Genomic DNA, 15,793 nt, shown 5'->3' with positions numbered 1-15,793 from the left:
TGAGCATGAGAAGCATACCCAACTTTTGCATTTCGCGTTTCCACATCTGTATGTAATATATATATCGTATGGACCGTGCTCGTACACTGTATGGGCACCTTTTTACGTTAAGTATGGGATGTGCGCATTCATAGTATATCGATCGGACGTAACTCTGTCTTTCTCGTCTTGATTTCTCACGTGGGAATACAAAACATTGTGACTTTACAGTGATTTTGAAATAAATAGATATAGATATAAAGTTGTTTGGTGAAAAATCGTTTGCAAAACGTTGCGAGGTTAATAAATAAGTATTGCAACACGTTTCGTCAGAACATGCTTTATGACGTATTAGTGTTTTTACACTAACGAAATGGGCCCATCAGCCCGGCAAAATACCGTGAAATGGGCTAAAAGCCCGGCATAATTGTGTAAAATGGGCTACAGAATTGGGCCCGCCAGCCCGACATGACCATACTTTTTTTTCTGCTGAAGCAACACAAGTTTTTTAAAACCAATCAAATAAAACCAATTGAAATATCAAATCCCATAACATTGGGAGCAAAGAATAGTTGCCACTTTAACCTTGTTTTCAAATTTATTACAGTTGCAGCAAGTGATGAACCTTCTGCAAACCCCAACTCACATAATTCTACAACAAAACTAAAATATCGAGACACATAAAATATAGCCACCCCGAACGGTTATTGGCCGGATAAACTCAGTCGTGTTGTTATTTTTTCCACATGAGAAAAATAATAATTAAGGTATTAAATTAAAAAAGAAAAAAAAAAGTACTGCTGCTTTCTGCAAAAAAAATTGAACATTCAACAGAACCTAAGCTGCGGCCGACTGTTTATCCTCGTTCTCATCGAGGTTCAGTGCTTCAAGCAATTTCGGCCACGACTCTGGTATACCTCCAGGCAAATCAAACTCCATTAATTTCCCTTGACTGCGATAAAAGTCCTCCACTGGTTGACTCTGCAACATCCCAAAGGAATTGAATCATGTAAAAATTCACTAGAAATTAAATGTTTTCTTCGACAAACTTATTATACCTGAATGAAAACCCTAGCAGCTTGTGTTCTATTATATCATTCTTATTTTCTTGACAACTATAACAGATATAATAGAAGTTATCCTCCAACAACCGCATGTATTTGGAGGGAAGAGAAAGTACCTTTTCATTGTATATGCGAAGTCTTTCTTTGACAATAGTTTCGGTATCGTCAGACCGTGTAATGAGCTTCGAGACACAGTTGGGAGGAGGAAGAAGAGGAGCCATACTTATGTCACGAGTTCCGTTTTCACCCTTGACGTCAATCGTTGCCACATTAAAGTTCTTCCCACATTGGCTGCAAATCCTTCTTCCAAGGCATTTCTCTAGTAGTACATTCTCTGGAAGCTTGAGATTTACCACAAGGTCAATGTCTGTCACTTCAGTCAATATTTCCTGCACATAAGTAAACAACATAAACTATCAAAATCGCTTATTTAAATCTTCCTACAAAATAACAGAATAATGGACAAGTTAGTTACAATTTCCATGGGAGAGGGAAACTGGGGAATCTGCAGATGTTTGGACGGAGCAACCAAGGGGAAAATAATAAACACTTTTCTATGATCATATAAAACACTATTAACTGCTCCTATTCTTTCTGATTCCCTTGAGATCAAAATAAACTAGGAGCTAACAAAGTGCAAGGAAAGCAATTTACCAAATTGTAACCAAAATAAGACAACTTTCAGTTGTTTGTATCGGTATCTTGAATAGCCGAGGCCTTTTTATTTGACAAGCAACCATGTTATATACTTTCAAGCATTCTTCTCAATAATAGCTCTTTCACAGAGGAAGTTTACTTACTGCTTGTCTCACTGTGCGGGGAAACCCATCGAGTATGAATCCTGATTCTCCTTTGGTTTCTCCCATCTCAAGCCTCTTTGACAACAGATTTATAATTATCTCATCCGATACCAATTTACCCTGGTTTACAATTTCCTCAAGCTGTAACACGGAACACACAAGATCAGTTAAGTAAAGTAAAAAGTGAAAGACCATAAAACAGTATAACTATGCAACTTCCACCCACGCTCAACTAACCCAATTCTTTGCAGGAGAGAGAAAAAAATAAGGAAGAAATAGTTCACACCATTGGCTAAAAGTTTATAATGTTATACAATTAAAGCCATCGACTGCCCAACTTATTACTAAAATTAGCAAACAACAAGTAATATTGTAGCCTTTTGCAAATAGATATCCTTATCAGAGACGAACAGGAATCTCAAACTCCTAATCATAGCCGCAAGTAAAGCTTCTGTCTGAGTCGAATATCCATACCTCAACGCAATAAAGTTGCTGAGTATCTAAGATTTCCACAATGATATCCATTCAATCAACTTAAATGCGCGAGATTCGGCATTGACACTATTCAGTTAGGTATTGCACTCAATTCCCACCTCACTACGAAGTGTCAAAGTATACGGACATGAACATAAATGCGAAGGAAGATTCGAGAAATTCAATTTGATCGAATGTCTTGAACTTCATAGTTGATCATTTTTTAACATTTCTCACTGCGAAATGACAAGTCCACACTACTATTAATTACAGTGTACCAGCACGGATTCATGTTTAAGGCCAATATACACAAATCGAAACTCTCGTAAAGAACCATATGATGGCATGCGTCCTCACTATTTCTAGAATAAAAATTGGGACAACTAACAAGAGATCACTGATAACTAAAGCATCACGGTTTCTTAAAAACACCCTCCGGCAGATCTCAAATTGTGTGTGTGTGTGTGTGTGTGTGTGTGTGTGAACAGACATTTAAGTATATGATATCAAGTGTAAAAAAACTGAGATCACAAACATTTTATTCAAAATTCGTACGAGTTTATCATTCAATTGCAATCCTACGAGCTCAATTCAACAAATCTAAACACGAAATTATTCAGTATCACGTACTTGCTTCGACAGAGGGCCAGACGACGATAGCTCTTCGCGAACGAGATCGCCGGTGGCGATGTGTGGAACGCCGAGGAGAGCTGAGAGCCTACTCGCGTACGTGCCTTTACCTACGCCAGGGCATCCCAAAAATACCCACTGGAAATTCCTGCCCTTGGGATCTATGCGCGGGATGCAAGATTGGGATCTTAATTCGGTGGCTGCCGCCGTGGTTAAGGACCTCCGGGTGAAATAGGCGGCGGAGGAGGAGGAGGAGGAGGCTGAGGATCTGAAGAGGCGGGTCACGGCCGCCATTGGTGGTAATGTGTTAGAAGATTCTAACGCCGGCGTTAGAAGCTGAGGAGAAAGAGAAGTTTCAGCCTTGCTTTCGGCTGCGACTTTATAGAAAGGAGGATGTGTAATTTTCTAGGCTTTACGATTAAAAAAAACGGGTCATGGTGTTCGGATCTTTTTCGAGATTCCAATTTTATTCGGGCAATTTTAAGGTAGGGTTTCAACTTTGAAGAAAAAAATAATAAATATTAATATTGGGCAATAATTATCTCCAAAAAAAATTAGTAAATTGGAACAAAATTTTTTATTTTCGATTTTCGTTCATTCAAATTAAACAAAAATCAAAAAAATTCTTTTTTGATTTTGCGAAATTTATCATGTCTTTAATTTTTTTAGGGGTTTTAGCTCATAATTCTTTTTTTGGCTAGTTTCATATACGGTTTGGTTTCCAGTAGTATACATTGGACATTGCGCCCCCTTTTAAGTTTCGCTTATGCCCTGAAATATCTAAAATGCCTTGAACTTTATATTAGAATTACAACTACACTTCATTTCCACTTAAAAAAAACACTACTAATCATAAAAATATGTTCTAACGAAACGTGTTGCATTATTGATTAACCTCATAACGTTTTGTAATCATTTTTTCACCAAACAACTTTATATTTATATTTGTTTATTTCAAACATGTAAGTCACAATGTTTTGTATTCCCACGTGAGAAAACAACACGAGAAAGACAGAGTCACGTCCAATCCATATACTATGAATGGGCGTTTCCCATATAATGACATGAACGTGGAAACAAGAAAATGCAAGAGTTGCGTATACTTCTCATGCCCGTTAACACCCGCGGATTGACCATAAACCACACTATATATATTCGTGCACATACTTGTGATAAAACAAAGAATTACCTGATTATGTTGGGACGATTTACACTATTTTGCCTGATTAGTGGGCCCATTTATTTAGCCCAATTTGACACTATTTTGCCGGGCTAGTGGGCCCATTGCTTTAGCCCATTTTACACTATTTTGCCGGGCTAGTGGGCCCATTGCTTTAGCCCATTTTACACTTTTGCCGGGCTGGTGGGCCCATTTCTTTAGCCCATTTGACAGTATTTTGCTGGGCTTTTGGGCCCATTTTACACTATTTTGCTGGCTGATGGGCCCATTTCTTGAGCCCATTTACACTATTTTACCGGGCCAATGGGCCCAATTCTGTAGCCCATTTTACACTATTGGCAGGCCTATTTCTTTAGCCTCATTGGTGTGTGTAGATAAACGGTAAAAATTCACCCAATGTAACTTTAACCATGTAGCATAGAAATAACGGATCATGACTTATGATATGTAACGTTATTAGAGGTGCCTCGAGTATTTGTATATATTAAAAGCTTGAAATTAAATAAAACATGTCATATACAATTTATTTGTTTATACATTAAAATCCAGAATTTAATTTTTTAATCTTGAAAATATTGAATAATAATTTTTTTTTGTTTTTTTGGAAAATGGGAGTCGAAACATATGGTGGAAGCCACAAGCTTCCATAAAAGACTGATGACCTATTTTGGCCATTTTACTGGCATCACCATGCGGCCCACGTGGACCGCGCGTGGATCCTTGTCATAATTTCCTGCGGGAAAAAAAGAAAAAAAGGAAAAAAGAAAAAGAAAAAACATCTTAACGCCGTCACGACCATTTTGTAAGCCAAGTCCTCCGCACTTGACGTCCGTGATAACAGTAGAAAGATATATTGAGTGGGAATTGCCACGTGCCCCACCCCTAGTCTCCGAATCTGTTTTGATTCGATCCATATCCCTTGACCCGTTGGGCTCTCGCCTTTAGATTTCATCAACGTTCACCCATTACACGTCATCCGCCCACGTGGCCCGCTCGGAGCCTTGAAATTGTACACGTCATCATATTCCCCCTGTATTTTCTTCTCAAACCCATCGAAGAAGACGATTGGCCTGAATTCGATTTGCATCAATTAATTCGTGAAGGTAATATTGAATTAATTTATGCTATATTTAGTCGTTGGCGTTCGATTTTGATGCGAAGTGGATAATATTCGGGATCTGGTGAACAGGTTGTAATTCAAATCTCAATGAATACTGACGCCGATGGTGAAAGTGATCGGAAAACTTCGTTTCAGGGGAGTGATTTGGTCAAGGCTGCGTGTTGGGAGAGTTTTCTTCATGTGAGAACCATTCGAGTTTTGCTGGTGGAGGAGGATGACTCCACGCGCCATGTTCTGGCTGCTCTGCTTCGGAACTGTAACTATGAAGGTAGGTGTAGGACAAATTTTACAAATTGCTGAAGGCCTATTTTGAGTTTGGCAAGTCAGAAAGCAGCTTGTGCATCTCCAGGTAATATTAATCAGTGTGCCATAAACTTCGCCTGTGTCGAAAATCGAATGATGGAATTCTCTCTCTCATGCACCTTACACTTCATTTAACTTGACTTGAAGTTAAGAATTTGTTTGGATAATTTCATGCTCAAGTCATTCTTTGAGTCATTTTGTTGGTGGATTTTCAAATCTAAGTAAAGTATGACTATATATTACACCTGTAGGCTGTATGTAGTCTGTTCACATATGGATATCAGCCTGGAAGTTAACATCACCTTCGTCGATTTTCCATTTTCTGTTAATGCATTTGTATTTTATGATTTTATGAAATACATGTCTGGTTAGTTTAGGCTTTTTCTCTTGTATTATTTGCACTGATCAGTTTTAAATGTATCTAATTATGGTTCAGTTTGCTTTCTCTAAGCTACTTTATTGTTAGATGGAGTAACAAGACTATGAACTGGTGAATGCAGTAATAGAGGCAGCTAATGGACTCCAAGGATGGAAGATTTTAGAAGATTTAACCAACCACGTTGATATTGTCTTGACGGAGGTCGCGATGCCTGGTTTTTCTGGGATAGCTCTTCTATGCAAGATTATGGGTCACAAAACTCGCAAGAATATTCCCGTGATTAGTGAGTAATATTATATTGTTTCAAGTTTCATTATGTGATTGTTTTTTATGCCACCTATAGATACTATTAACACTAACACTGGATGATATTTTCTTGCAGTGATGTCAGCTCATGATTCAATGGTTTTAGTCTTTAAGTGTTTGTCCAAAGGTGCTGCTGACTTCTTGGTCAAACCCATACGAAAGAATGAGCTTAAGAACCTTTGGCAGCATGTTTGGAGACGATGCCATAGTGTGAGTCGTCTTAACTTTGGTTGGTGTTCTTTTGTGTAGTTAGTTGTAGCTGGACTGACTTGGATTTCTTTTTGGGTTTCTGGACAGAATATGTAATCCTTCGGCTGGAAAACGTAATTTTTAGTGCGTATTTTAAGTAACGTTTCATTTTTTCAATATTTGCGACTAAATGATTTTCATTTTCTCTTGTGTTTTCATCGCATAATCATACTATGTTTGACAGTCTAGTGGAAGCGGGAGCGGAAGTGGTGCACAAACACAGAAATCCATAAAATCAAAAATTAGTGAAAAAGAAGACAACGGGGAAAAAAATGGGAGCAATGGCTTAAATATGAGTGCTGGAAGTGATGATGGCAGTGGAGCTCAGGTGATAAAATTCTCATTTCTTATTTCAGCTGAATGTGTATACATCTAAAACCATCATTTTGTAAACGAGCAGTTACAATACGTGTGCTCAGTTTTGTCTGAGTCCAGATTCATATTTTTCTCATTGGTACCATCGGAACTGGCTTGAGTTTTCTTGTTAGTTTCAGCAGAACGGGGATTGGTCGAAACATGAACTAATTCTCCGAGTTGTAGTTCTCTTAACACGAATATCTTTATTCTGTTATTTTTTTGTTCATCCGCACAATAAAATGGTACAAGGAGGGAAAGAATAACATGGTTCTATGTATGGAGCTGTCTCGAAACACCTAAACAAGGCTATAGTAAGATCAGGAATGAATGAATAAACTCTATTGCGTGGCACTCTTTTTTATATTTTATACTCTTTACATTTTAAAACTGGCTCTATGAGAAATTAGTATTACACTATTACTTGTATAGATAAGAGATGAATAAAATATCTTGAGGTATAACTTAACATGTTTTATTGAATTTTATTGTAAATACCATCACAGTTTTGATCGATGATCTTCATCGTTTGTAAAAAAGAAAATTCGAAATGGGAAATTTAGAAAATTTATCAGTATACAAGTATGGACTGACTCCTTTTTTTACAGAGTTCTTGGACAAAGCAAGCTGTAGAAGTTGACAGCTCACGATCTATGTCTCCAATTGATCAAGTAGCCCAGTCTCATGCCCAAGCTATTCGTCCAAATACTGAGATTTCTGGCAACAAAAGGGTGGATATTGCTGTAAGGGGAGGCCATGAACAAAGTCAACCTGGTAACTAAACGCAGTTTTCACTTTGCTCTTAAGTTGTCCTTTCAGTCAACTATTAAACATAGATTTTGCCTGCAGATGCCATCGCAAAGGGCAAAGACCTGACAGCTGCTCTACCCAGAAACGTGGAATCAAATGAAACTCTATTCACACCCATCAGTGCAAAACTGAATTCCTCGTTAAAGTTGGAACACAATATGAGCATTAAGCAAATCGTCAATGTGCAAAGGAATCCCACCGAGGAGGACAAAGGGAGCAGTGCTAAAGTGCCAGGAATATTCAATATCAACAATAATGCAACTAATGATTCTAAAGAACTAAACATCGAGCTTAGTTTAAAGAGGCTTCGAGGAGTTCAGTACACAGGGGGTTCTATTCAAGATGATCGTTGTGTCTTACGGCGTTCTGAGCAATCTGCTTTCTCTAGGTTTGGATGAAGGACCACATATAAATATATTTCTATAATCTTATTATCTTTTATTTTCTTAATATAGCTTGTTTTATTGAGATTATGCTCTATTTGTTCAGGTATAATAATACATCATCGAATGTGTTCAAGACTCCTCATGGGATCAAAGGAAGCAGTATAACCGAGAATAGTGTTGAAGTTGCAAAACGAGAGTCGGTGGGTGATACGCAAGCTCGTTCAACAGACTATGTTGTATATCTAAGTTCCAACGGAGTTGGCAATAATATAGATATGGGCTCCACCACTAATAACATTGCATCTTCAGTTAATGGTTTATGCTCTCCTACATTCAGACCTGTGGAAAATGACCTTAGATACAGTCAACCACAACTTAGTCTGTTTCTGCCTAATGAAATGCAAACTAAAAACGTACCTCCTAACAATTATCATCATCATCAACAGCTATCATATAACCAGGATGAGTCGTCTATTAAGAAGTTATCGGAAGATACTCCACAATGCGGATCAACAAATGTTTTAGGTAAACCAATGGAAGATAATAGTAGGAACTGTAGGAATAGAAGTGCATCAGGAAGTAACCATGGAAGCAATGGACATAATGGAACTGTAGGGAGATATACCGAAAGTGGTATTGGGCAAGCCGGAAAAAATGGAAGTGGAGACACTAGCGGCAGCGGTGGCGGAACGGGAGTAGATGAATGCAAACTTGCACCGCGAGAAGCTGCCTTGAACAAATTCCGTCAGAAAAGGAAGGAAAGGAGCTTTACGAAGAGGGTAAGGAATGCTATTCTTAGTTTCTTACAACCTTTTTACTTCCGATTCATTTATTCAATCGTTAATTCATTTACCTATGCTGGTTTTAAGTCTTGATTTGACATGGTGAAATAGGAAATTTACCAGGCATGATAGTTGTTCATCAAAATGCGTCATTCATGATAAGTTGAGTGTGCATTTTCTTGAATAAAAATGATAAGTTATGAAACGAATAATTGATGTGAGGCTCTGTACACTGTATCTTATATGTTTATGGGTGATCAAGATTTGCTATGCTGGAGATTTCTATTCTTCTTACCAGGACTTGAATTCTTGGTTCCTATATCATAAGATGTTTTTTGAGTATATATGTGTTTTTTTTGTTTTTTTTTTTTTTTGCCTCAGGTAAGATATGAAAACAGAAAGAAATTAGCAGAGCAACGGCCCCGTGTTCGAGGGCAATTTGTTAAGCAAAGTGGGACTGACGATTCGAACAGAGGTTCCAATGAATGACTCCAATCATTCTTCAGCTAGATAATCGTGTACAGGGATAGGTTTTTTTTTTTTTTTTTTTTTTTTTTTTTTAATTACAGCTTTTAGATGTTTGATGATTGTTAAGTGTGGTTTTTCACTGGTTGTTAGCATATTCACAGTATAGTCTTTGATATGAATGTCTCCATTTGCAAGAAAAACTTTTCAATCTTGACACTCTAGTTCTAGATGAGTTTTCGCATAGGAATATGGTTCCACCTTTATGATTGAAAATGCAACGTAATCTTCTAGATTCCATGAAATGTTCTCTAGTTTGCACTCTTTTTGTGTAAAAATGCAGTTTCTGATGCGCTACAATCTAATATTTACAGGTCAAGAGACACATGACACATCTTATGATCATCTTGTTTCAAAATGTGGAGCTCGAATAGGGCAAAATTAGTACAAACTGGAATAGATTTAACAAAATTTGACACAACATGGATGAACTTGTAAGAAAATCCATAGTTGACGGTTGGTTGTAATTACCCCAAACATTAGAGGTTTTTTCGTAATTTAACTTTATGAGTGACCGTAATATACCCTTTTGAATAATGTTGTTGAACTATTGAAATGCATGTCTTTACCAAATTAAAGTTTCTCAAGATATTAGTTTTTATTTTAAAATATAATGTAAAGTCCGAAACATATGAGTAGGAAAAGATTTTGAAACCTATATCATGTCAAAAAAATCAGACCAAGCAAATTAAGACATCTTATAATCTACAAATATCTTATCAAATGTTAAAAGATCGTAATAAACTTATCCAAACACTCTCTTAATAAGTGATCATATAAACACACATATATAAGTTAAAAAAACAAAAGTGTAGTATCAGTAAACATTAACCCTATATACGTATGTAAATACTACATCGAATCATATTGTCTAGCAATCGTCAAGTTTTTTAAAAAGGTTAGCTAGCTATCGAAGTCTAACAATATCAAAAGATGCATGGGGTTTTCGCTTGTGTACAGTTTATATATATGGATTTCTATAAACTCCATTGTTCGGTTACATAAATCGAAGGAGCTCGTTTTCACCTTTTTCATTTTCTCTATTGTTGGGGGCCGTTAGTTTCAGCATCAGGTGGTGCACCATCGTTACTCGGTTTTCCCTGACATAATTAGTACATTATAAAACACGACAAAATGAGCTAGAAACTAGGAATATCTATCTCATGCCAAGTTTGATTTAATTTAGGGACAATTTGATTGATTATTCAGTTAATATGCTACTAAACGAGGTTCATAATTAATTCGACAAAAGAGGATCGAGAGTGAGTTAAAAAACTTGCCTTGTTCTTGTCTCGCCAACCCAGCCCAAATGAGAGTAGACCTGTCTTCTTTATTGGCATATCGCGCGGAGATTCTAAACGCCCAAGCCTATTATTATGCATATGTTCATGTAATAAAAGGTTATTTATATATTAATTAGCCTTTCAAAACTACGAAAATGAAAATACTGTAATAAGCATGGAGTTCTGAGGAATAGCGCGTCACCTTGGGGAAGATAGGGCTTTACTTTGACCAGATTCGTACTGCAACGTGGCTTCCAGCATTGACTCAGCCATAACAGCCCGCTTTTCCAACTGTGTCAGGGAAGCCGTGGCCTTTTCGTACTTTTCCTGCACATTTACAAAACCGAAAAAAAAAATATTTATGTGACCTTTTTCTTTGCATAATAATCGAAAGAAGAAACTGGTAATAAGATAGGAACTGAACCTCAAGAATATGCACGGTGTATCTCTGAGCTGCAGCATCTTGTTCAGCAAAACGTCGAGCTTCTTCAGTTACTCTTTGTTCTTGCTCGACTTTCATCAAAACCTAAAAACAAGATCCTTGTAACTAGGAAGTATGCAAAGAAGATCAAAACAGCTGAATGTTGTGATGAGAAGAGAGATAACTGAAAACCTGAAGCATAGCTTTCTCCCCTTCTCTCTTATCAGCTAAAGCCTGCCGTAGTTCAGCAACCTCTTGCTCCAATTGCTCGACCTTGACCAAAATTTTAAGAGTTACTTCTACCTTTTGAAAATGGGACTCAAAAGAGCGATTATAAAGCAGAATAATCGGAAATTATACAAGGGTCAATCGTTGTAGCTTAAAGTTCTGACAAGAAAGAAAACCAGTAACTTATGTTTTTACGAAAAGTCCCTCTTAACGTCCATAATTACAAATATCAAGGCCTCGAGGCGTAGCTTGTGTAATTAACAATCAGAACACGCGAAATATAGCAAGACTAGTGGAGTTATAAAATACCCTTGCAGTCAGTTCCCTTCGATTATCTTCTGTGACCATCTCCATAAGTGCAGCTTCTAATTCTTCAGCCCTACAAATGAGGACCAGCCATTTTGTTGTCAAATTAATTACGAGGTTTATTTTCTCATCGAAATGACTAACAACATATTGCGAGAGGAAAATATGCACTACTTTTGCTAAAAAATTGCATGATCAAAATGAATCAATGCAAGGAAGACTGGCTCGTAGGCCCAAAAATAATAGCATGTTTTCAACATAAACTCGTAAACATTTACCTCCAACTCTAACTTACTAGTTTAATTAAACTACACAATATTATCTAATCCAAGATTTTCAGGTTACGAATCGTAGGTATATCTACCAATATATGACTTACCTGAGCACAGCAGATCTCTTCTCCTCCAGCAAACTGCAGAGCTCGACCTTCAACCAAACAACCTGAAAAGCACGTTCATCGTTGAAATCTCATAAAAGCTATTTCGGCTACTCAAGCAGTATAAAACAACCGAAGGAGAATATTTGATGTAAAAGAACAAAAGGCAAAATAGATAAACATTGTCTCTTACTGAAATGGATAATAACCTACCTGTTCCTGAAGATCCGGAAGAGAATCTACTTCAGAATCAACTGTTATGCCGTTAAGAATTTCATCCAGGTTGGCACCATGAGAATCTAGATTCGTCATTTTATCGATTTTATCTGTTTCCGTCTTGTTCTCTTTTACTATTGACTCAGGGTCATGTTTGAAACTGTATAACTTCGTTGCAAGACCCTTTGGATCTTTAAAAACTCGACCCCCTTTTGCCCTTTCCTCGGCTGCTGCAAGTACAGCTGGCCGATGCTTCTCTCTAAGTTCTTGCAGTCTATCTTCGGTTATGGCCAAGAAACCCATGCAAGCAGTCAAGACAAGCTGGCTGCTATCAAATGTGGACCCCGCAAGTGTTTGGAACAATGTTATAGCATCTCCAGCATCCTTAGTTGTAACTACGGCAGGTCCTGCAAATAAAAAGGGCGGGTGATAATTCAAATGAAATTATTATTTTTAAAATATATATATAATGTTATTACCATATAAATCCATCAAAGCAAGTGCGGTACGAAAGAGCATGACACGATTTCCTTCAAACAGAATCACGTCCCAGACTCGGAGAACTGACAAGTCAAGAAAAAAATTGTCAAAAGTTTATGCTATGACATTGAAAATTGGAAAGTTCAATTATAAAAATTATTGAATTATATAACCGAGAGCAGAAAGCTCGTACCACTTTCCCACGGAAGCATATTTACAAAGATTGAAAGGAACCATGGCCCACATATCCATGCTACCTCGACTCCCAAGTAATCAAGATGATTCACTGCAGCATTATAACAAAAATGAGGAATTTCTTATATTATCATTATAAGCACAATACCAAATTGGGTAAATTTTAGTGAAAAAAACAAACCCAGTTTAGGGAACCTTTCACGCATCAAGTCCTCAAAAACTAGCTGGTCAACCTATAAAGAATCAAAGAATTAAGGTGTTGGTTGTGTTAAGATGAGCATATATGTATTTTCTAACAGGAATATCTACTGACATGCATACCTGAGATTCTATCATTTCTTGCGAGAAATAATCCTCAAAATAGTCATCGATTATACCTACCAATGTCCTGAAAGGTATGAAATAAACTAGCTGATAAAAAAAGTTGGCTTATTTGAAATTATTTGCTACATAAGTAAATTCACATCGAGCGATACTTGCATTTGTGTATAAGTGCAATTACCCAAAATGGACAACCAATCATCACTATTTTGTGATCTTTCAATTTTTTTCCCTCCATAAGTTATAAAATCATCGAGGTCCAAACACGATGACGAGAACTACACTTGAATCTTACCAAAAAGCATTTTCCTCCGGCATCATCAGAAGTAATAAGCCAGCAAAAAAATTCATCGCCTGCAAGTACAATAATAACAAAGAGCACAAAAAAAATTGACAATTAATTTCACATACACAGAAGAAACATGAAAGAGTGAGAAGTAAAAGAAACTAAGAAAATGCCTTCAGAAAGCAGCCACCTGGCAATATCCAACAGAGGGGTTATGCCGAGCATATGCCGAAAGTACACGCCTTAGTGAATTTCTCCCTTTCTCATTTAATGCAGGATGCCCTGGAAATGTTCGAGGCAGATCCTGCAGCAAAGCCAACAACAAGTTAGTTTTTTCTTGAAATCACGAGACGGTGCAAAATAAAACGTAACTTCTAATGGCAACGATTTTCACTAGCACGTAAACAAAAACACGAACGTTAAAACAATAGTCAAAATCAAGAGGGAATTGAAACACGAATTTTAAAACAATAGTCAAAAGCAAAACCTAAAACAGTATGCACGGAACATGATAAACCCAAATTCATTCATAAATTACAATACACGTAAGAATCGTGCAAGATTAAAAAAGTCAAATACGACAACAATTAGCAAACAAGGCATTTCTTGAAGACTATCCCAGATGAACCCTAAAAAAGAAGCAGCACCTACGAATTAAAAAAGTCCAGGGCCCATGCATCTAACGACCTTCTCAATCTGCTTTCTCCACTTTTCTGGCAAATCATATTTATTATGCTCTTGTCCACCGTTAGCATCATCGTCTTCTGTTGCCAGCAAATCCTGGTAATATGTTTCCACTCGACGAGTTCTAACACCAACAAAGGCTTGCCACACCTGCACCATTATTTTTTGCAGAAATATAACGGAAAAAACTTCAGTGCTCGGACAAGAAATTATTTTAGGACATTTACATTTGGCAGGTGTCGATAAGACTGTACCTCTCCTCTAAGTTCCTTAGGCACTCCTCCTCGAACAAGAAACTCTAGTTCTTCTCTCCTAGGGAAAAAAGGTTCCGGGTACATTTTATCACTAGCACTAATTTCTACTTCAGAAGCATTTACACTATCCATTACATCCTTGTCGTCATCATCATCATCATTATCATTATCATCATCTTCAGATTCGGATTTTGCCTCATCGATCGCTGGAAGGTCATTGTGCCCGTGTTTTACCGTTTTGCCCTCCTTCGTGTTTTTTCTCTTCTTTACACGTGTACTCAACATTTGTTCAATGGAATCCAGAGACGGGCTAATCTTAGCCCATGTCTGCACCTCGAGGGATTTTGCATGTTGGGTAGTAATAGGAGCTTCCTTATTAGGAATAATACCTTCCTCCTCAGTGTCATTATCAGACCTCTTTTCACTTTCTCCACTCACCGTTTCATTTCGGGCAGGTTCATTCGAATCATTGCTTTCTCCACTCACCGTTTGAGCAGGATCAGTAACCTCGGAAACCACACGTCTAGCATTGTCTTCGTTAAACTCATGTGCGCTAGTGGACCCCACTTGCTGCTCGAGAAAGGTCTTCCATTTCTGCAATCTCTCTTCTTCTTCTTCCTGAATTTTTCACATGTAGCATTAGTCTCTCTATTATCTCTCCTATAACCATATTGTAAAGCTGGCCATCAATTTAAACGGTATAACACAGAAAGCGGAAGAAAGGACAACCAACCAACAGATAGATACAGTCACATTATGTATACATATAATATATATATATATATATATATATATATATATATATATATATATATATATATATATATACACACACACGAGAGTACCTTATAGATGTTGGCGTATTCACGGTATCGATGAATATGCTGAGGTCTCACAGTAAATCCATAGGCATCCCTGTCAACATTTCACAATTAACCATACTCCGAAGAATCACACAATATAATTTATACAAAATAGAAATCACAAATAAAAATGAAAAAAATCTAGGATTTCAATTACATGAAGTTTGTTTACCTGGAATCATCATTCAATGAACGCTTGCTTAACAAGGACAACAACATACTTCAGAAGAAATCCAATTCCAAAGCCCATATCGCTGTTCTTCTAATTAAACCAGCCTCCAACAACATTCCCCAATCCACCGCAACGCCAATTTCTATGATATTTACATAAATTCCCCTTATCCTCTTCGCTAGATCCTATCGTAAATATTAGAAAATTTAATTCGAAAATGCGAAAGAAAATATGGATAAATCAAAGAAACACGATCTGACTGGGGAAAAATGAAGTCTGTACTCGGTCATCCATGCTCGGCCTTGAGCATTTGCCATGGAAGCAATGGCTTAGGGCCACTCATTTTCAAACGCCCCGAATTTTGTGT

General features: G+C 37.2%; 3 protein-coding genes across 6 annotated transcripts; 1 reads left to right on the top strand and 2 right to left on the bottom strand.

Moving 5' to 3' along the window:
* Window positions 1-511: 511 nt before the first annotated feature.
* ADK (adenosine kinase) lies at window positions 512-3,419 on the bottom strand. Its single transcript, XM_012980526.2, has 4 exons — window positions 2,948-3,419; window positions 1,844-1,984; window positions 1,160-1,432; window positions 512-960 (listed from the first exon to the last, which is right to left on the bottom strand). Exons 1-4 carry the CDS (start codon window positions 3,239-3,241, stop codon window positions 817-819), a joined length of 852 nt encoding a protein of 283 aa, XP_012835980.2. The 5' UTR covers window positions 3,242-3,419; the 3' UTR covers window positions 512-816.
* A 1,629-nt stretch (window positions 3,420-5,048) lies between these two features.
* Window positions 5,049-9,619, top strand: LOC105956654 (two-component response regulator-like APRR7). 3 transcript variants are annotated; one of them, XM_012980521.2, is made up of 9 exons: window positions 5,049-5,230; window positions 5,317-5,515; window positions 6,051-6,212; window positions 6,312-6,445; window positions 6,669-6,812; window positions 7,447-7,612; window positions 7,688-8,036; window positions 8,138-8,813; window positions 9,198-9,619. In XM_012980521.2, the coding sequence occupies exons 2-9, from the start codon at window positions 5,335-5,337 to the stop codon at window positions 9,303-9,305; spliced, it is 1,920 nt and encodes a 639-aa protein (XP_012835975.2). In that variant the 5' UTR covers window positions 5,049-5,230; window positions 5,317-5,334; the 3' UTR covers window positions 9,306-9,619. The 3 variants fall into 3 exon arrangements, with proteins under 3 accessions (XP_012835975.2, XP_012835976.2, XP_088682762.1); XM_012980522.2 differs by having other exon boundaries at window positions 5,099-5,230; window positions 5,317-5,596; XM_088826636.1 differs by having other exon boundaries at window positions 5,191-5,230; window positions 5,317-5,753; window positions 5,923-6,212.
* Window positions 9,620-10,102: 483 nt separating this feature from the next.
* On the bottom strand, window positions 10,103-15,568 carry LOC105956653 (uncharacterized). Of its 2 annotated transcripts, XM_012980520.2 has the most exons (18): window positions 15,427-15,568; window positions 15,237-15,306; window positions 14,392-15,009; window positions 14,141-14,287; window positions 13,644-13,757; window positions 13,463-13,521; window positions 13,168-13,234; window positions 13,028-13,079; window positions 12,845-12,937; window positions 12,651-12,734; window positions 12,169-12,578; window positions 11,959-12,020; window positions 11,583-11,652; window positions 11,238-11,318; window positions 11,049-11,150; window positions 10,827-10,951; window positions 10,622-10,709; window positions 10,103-10,441 (listed from the first exon to the last, which is right to left on the bottom strand). In XM_012980520.2, the coding sequence occupies exons 1-18, from the start codon at window positions 15,471-15,473 to the stop codon at window positions 10,382-10,384; spliced, it is 2,349 nt and encodes a 782-aa protein (XP_012835974.2). In that variant the 5' UTR covers window positions 15,474-15,568; the 3' UTR covers window positions 10,103-10,381. The 2 variants fall into 2 exon arrangements, with proteins under 2 accessions (XP_012835974.2, XP_088682761.1); XM_088826635.1 differs by lacking the exons at window positions 10,103-10,441; window positions 10,622-10,709 and having other exon boundaries at window positions 10,823-10,951.
* Window positions 15,569-15,793: the final 225 nt, after the last annotated feature.

The sequence above is a fragment of the Erythranthe guttata genome, chromosome 12, assembly GCF_056151865.1.
Source record: "Erythranthe guttata isolate IM_541 chromosome 12, IM_541, whole genome shotgun sequence".
Classification (NCBI taxonomy): domain Eukaryota; kingdom Viridiplantae; phylum Streptophyta; class Magnoliopsida; order Lamiales; family Phrymaceae; genus Erythranthe; species Erythranthe guttata.
The sequence above is the reverse complement of the archived record's forward strand: the minus strand, read 5'-3'. Positions and strand labels throughout refer to the sequence as shown.

What these genes read in the sequence shown, in the direction of transcription:
- LOC105956654 (XM_012980521.2), top strand. Translation starts at nt 5,335, where the DNA reads ATGAATACTGACGCCGATGGTGAAAGTGATCGGAAAACTTCGTTTCAG. An exon ending in CAAGAATATTCCCGTGATTA is followed by an intron (nt 6,213 to 6,311) that starts GTGAGTAATATT and finishes ATTTTCTTGCAG; the next exon opens with TGATGTCAGCTCATGATTCA. An exon ending in ATGATGGCAGTGGAGCTCAG is followed by an intron (nt 6,813 to 7,446) that starts GTGATAAAATTC and finishes CTTTTTTTACAG; the next exon opens with AGTTCTTGGACAAAGCAAGC.
- ADK (XM_012980526.2), bottom strand. Translation starts at nt 3,241, where the DNA reads ATGGCGGCCGTGACCCGCCTCTTCAGATCCTCAGCCTCCTCCTCCTCC. An exon ending in CTGGCCCTCTGTCGAAGCAA is followed by an intron (nt 1,985 to 2,947) that starts GTACGTGATACT and finishes TCCGTGTTACAG; the next exon opens with CTTGAGGAAATTGTAAACCA. An exon ending in CCCGCACAGTGAGACAAGCA is followed by an intron (nt 1,433 to 1,843) that starts GTAAGTAAACTT and finishes ACTTATGTGCAG; the next exon opens with GAAATATTGACTGAAGTGAC.
- LOC105956653 (XM_012980520.2), bottom strand. Translation starts at nt 15,473, where the DNA reads ATGTTGTTGTCCTTGTTAAGCAAGCGTTCATTGAATGATGATTCCAG. An exon ending in CTAAGGAACTTAGAGGAGAG is followed by an intron (nt 14,288 to 14,391) that starts GTACAGTCTTAT and finishes ATAATGGTGCAG; the next exon opens with GTGTGGCAAGCCTTTGTTGG. An exon ending in TTCCGGATCTTCAGGAACAG is followed by an intron (nt 12,021 to 12,168) that starts GTAGGTTATTAT and finishes CGTGCTTTTCAG; the next exon opens with GTTGTTTGGTTGAAGGTCGA.